The 12,257-nt window shown below is 46.8% G+C and overlaps 1 protein-coding gene and 1 long non-coding RNA gene across 2 annotated transcripts in view; both read right to left on the bottom strand.

Annotated features, from left to right (window-relative positions):
* TP53BP2 (tumor protein p53 binding protein 2) overlaps positions 1–2,995 on the bottom strand; it is a 49,174-nt gene extending 46,179 nt beyond the window's left edge. The window contains exon 1 of the mRNA XM_036235419.1: positions 2,892–2,995. Within this exon, the coding sequence (XP_036091312.1) occupies positions 2,892–2,918 (27 nt within the window). The 5' untranslated portion in view covers positions 2,919–2,995. The remainder of the gene's footprint in view (positions 1–2,891) is intronic.
* Positions 2,996–11,020: 8,025 nt separating this feature from the next.
* The window catches only part of LOC118613355, a 66,994-nt gene continuing 65,757 nt past the window's right edge, over positions 11,021–12,257 (bottom strand). Inside the window, exon 4 of the long non-coding RNA XR_004955401.1 lies at positions 11,021–11,209. This is a non-coding gene — a long non-coding RNA (uncharacterized LOC118613355). The remainder of the gene's footprint in view (positions 11,210–12,257) is intronic.

The raw sequence follows: 12,257 nt of genomic DNA, 5'->3' as shown, positions 1-12,257 counted from the left end.
CAGAGAGAACGTTTCCATCATAGCTGAACGTAAATACCAAACACGTGGCATCCACTGACGAAAGACACAGGCAAATTCCAGACCTCTGGCCCTCCGTGTGTCCCCACAAAACACCGTCTCGGTCTTTCTGTGTAGGCCTTTTTAATTTGCCATTTCAGCAGCACACAGAAACAGAAATTTTTATAAATTACATCTAAAATGTTGTGAAAGCTTTTATAATTAGCTGAGCTTCCATAAAAATACTTCTGACTATGACACTTCGCAAAAAAAAAAGTAACAAAAAATACATCTGACGTAATTTTAAATAGCTGAGGAATTTGCTTTTGATAATTATTTCCCTTTGATAAACACTAGAGTGGCTCACTAAAATGCCATACTCTAAAATTAGAGGGGAAAAAAAAACCTTCTTTTAATGAAGAAAAATAAAGTGTCATGTATGAACGATTAATCAGCTTCTCCTCGCCAAGCTGCAGAAATATCATAGAATCAGAGATACTGACTATAGCAGGTATCTCAAAATGAGTGTAACTGCACACCCACCTCTGCAGTACCCTGTTATTACCTCTATGTGAATCTCGGCACTGTCTACTTATTTTTAGTTAGCCAACTAAAATGCATCTTCCCTTTTGGTTTTGGGTCCAATTATCACTTCATGTCCCGCATGAAAGAAAATCATTTGATTCTCTGCCACTCGCTAAGAAAATATGTGAACACAATTTATTTGCACATTTTTAACATAATGCAGTCTAAATGGCAGATTTATCTTTAGAATGCCTTTAAAAGGAATCCAAGGAATGCTCTTAATGCCGCAGAACTGTGCACTTAAAAATAGCTAAAACCATCATTTTTATATTATGTTCATTTCGCCATCACAACAAAACAGCGTATCAAGCAAAGCAACTGACTACATTCTGAGACTGTCCATTTTTTAGTATTCAGAAAAATGCTTTTCCTGATAAGTTGGTTAGAATTTCAAAGTAATAAAATCAAAACCTCTTTCAACGCTAGAATGAAAATCCATAGCAAAAGCTCTGAAGATGAGTGATACATTTAAGAAAAGTCTTATTTTCAAGCACCCAAAATATTACAGGAGAAAAACACATACAACACGAGGTTACTAAATGAAAATCTGTTTCATAATGCTATGTATTGCACGGGTCAGAGTCTCCAATTTAATCAACACTGCAAATTCGGGAGGAGCAGCTCTTATCTAGCAACTATTGCAAGCTCAGCACTGTTCTCATTGCTTCATAAACAGTAACTAATTCTCACAACTACCCTAAGGGCTCTGTACTATTATCATCCCCATTTTACAGTTTGCCAAACTGAGGGACGAATCATTAAAAGATCAAAGAAGCCGATGGTCACGGAGGTACTAGCTGAGCAGATACTGAGCATCAGTAGGGCTTCAAAGCTGGGGTGCATGCCACCACGCGACACCGCCAATCTCTTTTAAGAGTCTTCTCTGACAACAAATATGCAACCAGAAGAACCGTACTGCTAAATTAAACATAGTCTCGAAAGCTATTTAACTTTTTATAAATTCTGATGACCTATCATACAGTTGGGAGAAGAAAAATGTTGTGTTAAGTAAGCCCAAAGGATACTTTGAATCTTTGAGGAAGAAACCATATTGCAACAACCAACACTTGATGTCTTGTTCTTATTTTTAGGAAATAAAACCACAGATAACCTGCAAAAGTCATTTTAAGACAAATGTAAATCTCAGGAATAAAAATCTTAACAGCAAAATGTTTCACCCATAGCAATTGTCCATATTTATTATCGGACATTCACATCACAAACCTAACCAGGTATTAAACTGAAACAGGACGCATACTGCTGTTAACACTTTCAAATTCCTTGACTCTTGGCAGGACAAAATATCCCAAACCATCTGAACCCAACGCTCAATTCCAATAAATTCAGTTTGTCCAGACATTAAAGTTTAGTACACCCTCCCATGACACAAGAAGGGGGCCAGGGCACAGAACATTATATTCAGCATTTGTGACTGCAAATATAAAGTAAAAGAAAAATTGTTTCTTTGAACAAAAGAAGCCATGAGAAAACATATGACTGCAATATGATCCCGCGTCAGTGGGAGAGGTGTTGGGACAACTTGCCCGAGGAAACGCGCTACTATAAAGTCTGCATAAGCCACTGCAGCCTTCCAGATCCTGAGACCGTTGAAGGAAAGAGGCGTTTCAAAAATGTCTCAAACCTGCTGTACACCTGTGGCCTGCCTGGTGGCCACCTCCAAAGCCCGCGGAGCTCAGAAAGAACTCACAGATCCTCTCAGAGGTCGCGCCGTGGGAAACAGAGCGAGCCGGACACAGACGCTTTACTGCGATCAAAAAACTCTGAGATTGCATTTACCAAAACCAGTTTTCCAGAAAAAGACAGAGCGGCTTGGCTGCTGTCGCAAATATCAAGATCGAAATTCAATTAAAAAGGGCACGCCTTTCAGTATGCGTGTTTCACGCCAAAGAAAAGTTGTTTAGTTTTTCGGTTTGTTTGTTTGTTTTTAAGACAAAGCAAGGAAGATTCCCGGTTCCCCTGGTCCTGACCTTCAAGAACTGCAAGAAGTCAGGACCCGGCCAGAGAGGAAAAGAAAAGTTTGAGCGCTGCCCCGCCCGCTGCTCAGCTCACTCTGGAGCAGCGGCTGGGACCCCTCCTCCCGGTCGGGGTCGCCCCGAACCCCACGCCCGCCGGGGCGCACGGGGAGCCGGGAGGAGGGAGCCGCGGAGGTTCGCGACGCGCCGGCCCGCGACCCGGCCTGGGGCCCCGGCCCCGCTGGCGACGCGCACGCGGGCGCGCGCCCGCCCCCCGCCCGCGACCCCGCACGCTTCCGGGCCGCCCCCGCGGCCGCGGCCCGCCCGCCCGCTTACCGGCATCATTTCGGACCCGAACCGCATGGAAGCGGCGGCGTGCCGCGGCCCCGGGCCGAGCGGGGCGCCGCGGGGGGCGCGGGCGCGGGGGAGGGGCGCGCGGAGCGAGGCCGCCCTGCCGGCGGCGGACCTGTTGCGAGGCGGCGGCGCCGGGCCGCACAGCGCTCAGCGCGGCGGGACGCGCCTCCGGGCCCCGGTCCCAGCCCCCGCGGCTCCCCCGGACTCGGCTTTGTCTCCTCGGCGCTCGAGACGGCCAGGCGCCCTCCTCCGCTCCGAAACCAACTAATCCCGGGGCCGGGCCCCCGCCGAGCCCGCGCCGGCTCCGCCCCCCGCGCGGGCCCCGCCCCCGGCGCCCTGGGGGAGGGGCGGCCGCGGGGCCGCAGCGCGCCTGCGCGGGCCGCGGGCGGGGGCGGGGCGCGGGGGCGGGGCCGGCCCCCCGCTCGTTCTGTGCTGTGCGCGGCGTGCGGTCGGGGGCGCGCGCCTCCTGGCGGAGCTGGGGGCTCGGGAGGCGGCGCCTCCGGTGGCACAACAGTCGAAACACACCGGAGGAGCGGGGGTGTGCAGCCGTCACCTGCACGGCAGTTTCCAGCTGTGCCGGGGTTGAACGCTTGGCCTTCCGGATCCCTTGGCCGAGATTTGGCGCCTGGACTGGGTCCCCCGCCGCTGGGCTCGGCCGGAGCCAGACGACGGGAGCCTCGTCGGAGGCCCTCGCCCGCCCCGGGAATCTCCCTGGAGGCCGCGAGGACCTCCCGGTCCCAACAAAATGGAGATTTGCAGCGGCCGTGCAGCCCGCAGCGCTTTCCGAGACTTCCTCGGGGAAGTAGCTCTCGAGCTATCAGCCTTGCTGCACCTTCTCATTTCAAACTCCTGTGCGACAATAATTTACAAAAAGTACGTTTAAAAAATGACTAAAATGGCAAATTGTCTATTTTACCGCAATAAAAACAACCCCCTAAAGTTTTTAAAAAAGTGTAAAGCAGCGTCTGAGGAACTTCTTTGCTGCTGCTCCAGAATCCCTTGGATTTCATACTTTCGTCCTTGTCCTCGGAGGGAAGGAGGCCGAGGCCCGGGACAGGGACAATGCAGTGGCTCACCTTGAGAGAGAAGCAGAGCTGGGGTGGCCTCCTCCTCCCCCTTCCAGAGAGACAGCCTCCAGGAACCCGGGTTCCAGGAGCTTTCTGGTGAATTGGCCGTGCAGGCTCACTGAGAATCACTTCTCTCAGAGTCTTAAAAAGTGGAGTAGAGCACCTGGGTTTATCTAGCTTCAAGGACAGACAATTCTTTCTTAGTCCCACATGTCCCTTACCAGAATCTCCATCAACGTCCAAATGACACCATCTCAGCCACATATCTGAAAATATTGAGCTACGGCTAATTCAATTAGAATTCAAAGTTCTCCAAAACTCCAGTTTAAAGTCTAGTTATTTTAAGAGAATTGTTTTGAGTAAAGTAAAGGGAATTTATCACTTCATTGGTTCAGTAAATGTTCATCAGATCCCACCATGTGCTGAGTATTCTAAGCACTAGAGATACATTAAGGAACCAAACAAAAATTGGATGGACAATAAAACCCTCTAAGTATATTAACAATTAATTTTATCTAAATTACCGAGAGGAGTTATAAGCAAAAATTAAAGAGGGGAAGGGGTTGAGGCATACGGGTGCAATTTTAAACAGGCGTTCTAGGCAGGCCTCACTGAGAAGGTGATGTGTGCGCACAGACTTTTAGGAGATGGCACAAACTACACGAATGTATGAGGGAAGGCTGCCAGGTAGAGCGGATGGCCAATGCTAAGGCCTTCAGATGGGAGCTTGCCTGGCATATTCCAGGACTAGGAGATGAGGTAGATGTCAGGGGCCCAATAATGTGCAGCCTTGTGGGCCCATGTAAGGACTTTGGTTTTTACTCTAAGTGGGAAGCCAGGGAAAGGATTTGGACAGACCATCTGACTGATATTTTAATAGGATCACTCTAGCTGCTGTGGAAAACAGACTGAAAGTTAGCAGAGAAACTGTCAGCGGCTCTTGAAAATAATCCAGGCAAAAGATGAAAGGGGCTTGGGCAGTAACAGCGGATGTAGTCCAAAGTGGTCAGGTTTTGGATGTATTTTGAAGGCCAAACTCCCAGAATTTCCTGACAGATTAGATACAGATTATGAGAGAAAGAAGTCAAGGATAAGTCCAAGGTGTTTGTCCTGACGGATGGAAGTTGCTACCAACTGAGACGGAAAAGACCATAGTGGAGCAAGTTGCAGGAAGAGATCATGTCAAACTTGAGAATCTTAAGAAAAATCAAAGAAACTCTAATTCTGAAATTTAGCACATTTGTGGAAAGTAAGAATCTTTTTTGCAAACCTGCAGCAAACACATAAAGGGACTATTTAGCACCAAAACACCTACCTCACATTCCACTGGTTTTCATTATTTTCTTGCATAGAAAGAAATCTCAGAAACAACCTAAAATATCATGCACAATCCACGGTCATCCAGAAAAAGAATTCTGGATACTGATCACTGAACCTCCAGTTCTCAACAATGAAAAAACCTGTCTCTTCACTGCCCCAAAAACTGGTCACACACGATAGTAAATTAGAGCTAGTATGAGCACTGGCAGCTTATTAATAAAATGACTACAATGGAAATAGAAGCGAGGAGGGAGGAATTGGAGTAAAATGGTCCTGGGTTGGTTTTTTTTTTTGGTTTTTTTTTTTTTTTTTTTTTTCTTCACTGCCTGTTTCACAAATGTCTTGCCAGAGGAGAGGGAAGGAGAAAGGGACAGGAGCTGGCACTTTGTCCCGAAACTCACTTCCAGCCAATTGAGAATTCCCTGCTGACAAACTGCCAAATAGCAGGTATGTTTATGTGGAGGGTTTTGTTTTCTTCTTCTTCTTTTTTTAACCAGAGAAGCATGCAACAAACAAAGAAACAAAAACCCAAAAAACCAAAAAACAAAAAATAATGTCTCAGCTTTGGTTTCATTCTGTGCCTCTCAGACGGGTTATTTTCCCCCTGTCAAGCTTCACTTTCCTTGTCGCGCACCCTGTCACCTGCCTAGTCTGTCGAGAGCCTCTCCTTGCTTCTCCCGACTCTAGAATGCTGTACTCAACCCCAAAAAGAGAAGTCAAATTACCACCAGCCAGGTGGGGAGCTGTCTTCTCTTTTGGACCTCACCTCACCCCCAGGCGTGTATAATTAATCATGTTTGGCTCAAGTTCAAGTGTTTGAGTTCCCAACTTTCCCCCTTTCCCACAGATATCACAAACCTTGCGTTCCTCTCCCCACCCCCCCCCAGAAGATCAGCTCCCACCTCACTCAGCCAATAAAACAGGGGCCGTGGGGGTCGCGATCCACAGTTCATTCCCTCCACCTCCAACCAGCCTGCCTCCTCTCTCCTTTCCCCCACTCCTTTTGTTGATTTATTTCGCTGACACTCTTGTGTATCTATATTTTGCCGGGCTCTGTTCTAGAGCAACCACAGCCAATGAAACAAAGATTCCACCTTCATAAAGCTTATATTCTAGTGGGGGAGCTGGACATCACACAAAGGCATGAGGTAACAGTAAGTGCCATGGCGGGCAAAGCAACTAGGTAGCACCAGGGGAGTAAGTCGGTGTCAGGTAGGGTGGTCGGAGAAGGCGGCTGAGGAACGAGGAGGGAGTGAATCAGCCTTCAGGCAGGGGAACGATGGGCGAAAGCACCTGCCGCAGGACTGGGCCTGGCATCTTAAGGAAACAGCGACAAGGCCAGCGTGCCTGGAGCTGAGCGGACCGGGGGGCAGTTGGTAGGAGAGATGGAAGACGTAGCCAAGACCCGGGTCACGTAGGACCGTTCAGTGTTCCACCAATTATCCTCCTTCCTGAAACCTCAGATACCGCATTTTTATAGGTTTCTTGGCCTCCACATTTATTTGGCTCTGTCCTGCATACCCCTGAAGTTAGCGCCACTTCAAAAGAGAGAGTCGGGGCTTGAGTTTCAAGGTTCCTTGCATTTACCCATCATGCTTTCTTTCCCATTTGCCTTGAATACTTTCCCCCTTACTCTGTACAATAAGCTTCTATGGACTCATCTTTGAAGTACGGAGCTAAATGTCATTCTTGCTACGGCCGTGCTACCCTGAACAAACCCAATCCTGTCTGATCTCGGAAGCTAAGCAGAGTTGGGCCTGGTTAGTACTTGGATGGGAGACCACCTAGGAAGGTGCCGTGGGTGTAAAAAACAAAACAAAAGAAATAAAAAAATAAGGGATTGTAAGCTGACAAGGTCTTTGCAATCTGTGGGGTCAACCAGGGGTTGCTTTGCCTAAAATAAATAAATAAATAAATAAATAAATAAATAAATAAATAAATAAAGTCATTCTTGGAAGCCATGTTTGATGTTTCTCAATTAATGTCTCATTCATGTTCAGGATACATGTGTAGTGTGTGTGTGTGTGTGTGTGTGTGTGTGTATCCACACATATATAATTTATTTGTTATGGTCTCCCAAACTAGACCCAATGGCAAAAACTCTTCGTTATTCTTTTATCGACATATCTCCAGCCCTCACGCTGTGCCTAGGGCATAGTAGGTACTCAATAAATGTGGAATTGCTGGTGCTTAATAAACGTTGGCCACACTCTCTCCTCCTTGCTCGGCATAGTGAGGTTTCGCTGCTGACTTCTCTAATAGCATCCTCAGCAGGTCTTCCTGCTGCTTTCAATTCCTCTTCACCTAGAGGGTGGCAAACTGCAGGCCGAACACGGCCCTCCTCCTGGTTTCTGATGGCCTAGGAGCGAAAACAGCTTTTACCTTTTTTTAATGGTCGAGAGGGAGAAAATCGAAAGAGCAAGGATATCTTGTGACACGTGAAAATTATATGACGTTTAAATGTCAGTGTCCTCGAGTAAAGTTTATCGGAACGCAGCCACACTAAGCCCTTCGCCTTTTCATGCCACGAAGGCAGAGTCGGGTAGTTGTAACAGGCCCTGGTCGGGCTGGAAAGCCGAAGCATTTGCTATCTGGTCCTTTAAAGAGGAAGTTTGCTGACTCCTGCTTTACCTAGTAGCAAGAACATTCTTTTTAGCAGAAATATAATCGTGTCAAGCCCAAGCTTAAAACTCCTCAGTCAAGGTGGCGAGCATATGGATGAAGCAGATTGAAGGACAAAGGGTGTCAGAGGGGTGGACGCAAGTCAGCCCATAACGGCCAGTGTTTTGTACATTTTCCCAATCCTGTGGCCATATTATACTCATCACCTCCCCCCCTAAAAAAAACCATCTCATAAATGGCTACAAGAGGTTCAGGTTGAATGAGGGGGAAGTGATCTACAGAACTCAAACCCATTGCTGGAATACAAACCTAAAAAGCAGGCCCTTCTGATGATGGGCCCGTGAGATCGTCATCTATGAAGAACTAGATTTGTAATTTTATAATTACTATGCAGCATTTGATAAGAAAGAAAACCTACTTGGTGAGATTTCAGGACATTAAATCGAGGTATCACTATTAACAAGCAAGAGGAGGGTAGCCTAAAAACACTGAAAACAGACACGTTTAAGTGCTGAGGTGTCACAAAGGCCCTTGGCCGTCACAGAACTTGCTGTGGCTTCCATTGTGCCCAGTGCAAAGGGGCTTTTATTCCACTATGAGGAAGGCACAGGTATTTCTTCCGGGTCTCTATGCACATCCACTGTGTTATATCAGAACAAACTGAGTTCTAATCACTTTAAAACCCTTTTTAAATTCGTGTCCTATTCGAATATTTGTAAGAGTACTTGTGAAAATGCTGGTTTTATAGCTACATGGCCAAAGTTCCATTGGGGAAAGAATCAATTCTGAAAGTTCTTATATTCCCTTTAGTTTAGCACACGATGTTTCACCATCAATTAAGTATTAAATAAACGCAATCATGGTACTACTATAAAAACATTTTTTTCCCAATAGCTGGACATAAACAGTTAGAAGGGGAAAAACTAATCAGAAGATTTCTATACCTTCATTTAAACCTGATTCAGAGTCCATAGCTCACTTCTAGAAACAGTTATGTGTAACACTTAAGTTACTTATTAATTGACAGTCAAGAACATTCCACCGCACCCCCGACTGTTGCCCAATGCTGATTGAGGAGGAGAAACATTTTTAAAAGTCTCAGCGGAACTCGGTTTTTACTGCTCTAGTTACAGCCCAGAGGAAGCTTTATAAAGGTCCACAGAGAAAACAAACATAGAAAACCATAAAACGGAAAAAGGAGCTCTGGTTGGAGAGATTCCACTTCGAACCGAGTCCCAAGCTATAACCACTGAAGATCTTTTCTTCTCTTAAAGTGATTTTTGTTCTCTGAAGTTGTTTATAAATTGATTTAGGGGAAAAGCTATTCCTTAAAATTCTTCACATTTACTACACTTAATAGGATAAATTTAAAGTTAAAAAAAAAAACAATTAAGGCATGCTTATACATATTACAAAAGACCAACTATAGGAAATAATCCCTGTCCATTTAAATATGTTTTTATTTACCAAAAATTTTCAATTCACATAGAACTTTTCCATTTGATTCATTAAACACTACTGAATGTGCATTATGAACCAGGAAAGGCCTGGGGCACGTGGTCGTGAAACGAGGCCCGCATGTAGAATCGAAGACAGGACTCTGAGAACCCTGCACATAGGGAATCTTTGCCACGATAACTGTGAGGTTGGTACTTTTGCGATCCTCACTTTGTGAATAAGGAACCCGACGCGCAGAGAGAGGTTAAGTGGCTTGTCCGAAGCCTCACAGTGGGTGAGTGGCAGAAGCTAGGATTGGCACTCAGGTGCTTTGGGTCTAAAGTCTGCACTCTTAATCATTATGCCGTTGTCCCTTTACTGCTCTCCTGTCCTTAAACACTTCTATACTGACTTCCAGGAGGCACGGGGCCAGCCATCGAGGATGACAAGACAAGTGAGATTCAAAGGCCATGCAGCCCAGTGGAAGAAAATGCACCCACCAGCACATGAGTGAGGTCAGTGCTCAGGGAATGGCCGACCGGAGACCCTGTGCTGTGTGGAGGGCCCGGGAGCTGAGTCCTAAAGATGAGCTCACCTGGAGTTGGTGTGTTTTCTACTTTATCTAGTTGAAGCTTTGATTTACTAGAAGGAAATTTTATTTCATTTGAACTAAGTTTTATTGGTGTCTACTATAGGCATAACAGTATTAAATATATAATAAGACATAATCTGCGCCCTAGAGGAGCTTATAAAGTCACAAGCGGGAAAATACAAGTGGAAATAATAGTAATGGGCCCACCAGTCACTGTTGGCCAAGCATCGCGCTAAGCCCTTTACAAACACGTTCTCATCTGATCTTCACTAACCCTATAGGGAAGTACTATTATCTCTAATTCCTAGAGACGCCAACCCATTGATTCATTCAATAAGTACTCACCAAGGACTTACTATGTATATGCTCAATCCTAAGCTCTACTAATATCGAGGTAAAAAATGGACAAGCTCATGCTCTGCCATCATCAGCTGAGGATGACGAATGATAAACAAGTGAAGAGGACAGGTGCCACGAAGAAATTAAAATAAGATGAAGAAATAGTGACTGGCGCAGGGTAGATATTTTAGAGACGGCGGTCGGGGAATTCTATCTGAAGAGATGACGCTACGGTGAGATCTGAATGGCAAGAAGCAACTATCCTCAGAAAGTCTGGATGAGGAGCGTCCCAGGCAGAGGGAACGGCGCATGCAGAGACCCTCAGGGAGAAGGGCGCTTGGCATGTCTGGTGAGCGGCATAGAGGCCAGAGTGGCTAGGGCAGAGACCCTCATCCCTAATGAATAGCGAAGACGGAAGTCGAATCCAGGTCTGCCTAAGGCCGAAGCCCACACTCCACCGCTAGGCACACTGCCTAAAGGAGCAAAGGGCTTGTCTGCCCACTGCCATCTCTGAGTGTGTTGGTAAAGTCACCTGAGCCAAATGCAAAGAAAAGGGACAGCATGGAATCAAAGGTCAAAATCTAGGGAAGACCTGGAAGCAGAATGCCTTCTCTGAGACAGGGGCTGCGAAGCCAAATAAAGCACTGTCTTGCACAAGCGGTGTCAGACCCGGCTTCACCGAACCCTGGCCTTAACCTCAGCCCGTGATGCATACTCAGTCCTTATCTGAGACCGAAATCCCTGTGCATTGACGGAAGGCGGCTCCGATACTTCAGATGAGGAATTCAGATAAGCTTAACGTCAAAAATTCTTCTGGCTTCTCACAGGTGCCAGCAGAGAACGACTCAGTCTGGGGGCTCCCTGCTTCTGGAGGCTCCGAGGGGAGATCCGTCAGCAGGCAGGAGCCACTGGGGCGAGAGGCCCTACAGGAGACATGCGGGGTTGGCCGGTTGGGTGTGATTAAACTGGTGTGTGGACGGGAGAGGGTGTAGGTTCAGGCAGGAGCTGTTACTGAGATTGTAATCATCAGGTAAGTGGCAGAGGGCCAAACTGTGGGCAGGGCAGGCTCGAGTTCTCAGGCAGGCTGTCATAGACAAGGAGGGCAGAAAACCTTAGCGCGACGTAACACTCACAAGAATGTAAGAGCAATGGGTCGTCCTGATACCTCGCTGGGTCAGATGAGCCCATTTTGACTCAGTTCGGCCTGGATTGAAATGGACAGCTCTGTCTCGGAGAAATTTCATTTCATCAGAAAGGGCCTGGCCTCTTCTACGTATCCAGGCACACAGAGTATTATGCTCCAGCTCGGCTGGGGGAGGAAGCTTTTAGCTCAATCTCCCTGCTGAGAGTTGACATAAAATAAGGTGCTTTTCTAGGGTGTGATTTGTATGTCCTACCTACGTGATCTGTGGGTGGTGGGCAAAGGTGCACAGCTACTCTGAGATCTAAAAAAGAGATGACTCATGAACTACATTCTTTTGTGATTTGATTAGGAAAAAATCCATGAATATCAATAATAGGAAGTACCTTTGATTTTCAGTTCCATGCCAGATCCTGAAACAATAACATACTACATCTTACTAAACCCTCATAACAACCCTGCGGAACTGATACTGTTAGTAGTCCCAGCTGACTGATAAGAAATTTAGATCTAGAGAGAAAAGTAACTTGCATAAGGCCACATATCAGTGAGCCGCTGTGGCAGGTCCCTTCCTGGCGCTAGGTCTACGCTTTTCACTTCCGCTTCTAACTATAAGTGAAAGAAAACTTGGCGAAACATCTGAGCAGCCGCCATGGCACCAAGTCCCAGCCGCAGCTCTGCGAGCGCCCGGCAGGCCTGAAGTCTGTAGCTCATGTCAGGATGCTCGAGGCTGCAGGAACCGGAGTGTGCCATTCGGACGGAGTCGGTGCATTAATCATCCTCGAATTGCATGAGAGCTGGAAGAGGCTCCTTTTGGTCAGCTGATCTGG

This window comes from Rousettus aegyptiacus, unplaced genomic scaffold (assembly GCF_014176215.1).
Source record: "Rousettus aegyptiacus isolate mRouAeg1 unplaced genomic scaffold, mRouAeg1.p scaffold_m13_p_18, whole genome shotgun sequence".
Taxonomy (NCBI): domain Eukaryota; kingdom Metazoa; phylum Chordata; class Mammalia; order Chiroptera; family Pteropodidae; genus Rousettus; species Rousettus aegyptiacus.
Note: the sequence above shows the minus strand (reverse complement) of the source record. Positions and strands in the feature narration are given on the sequence as shown.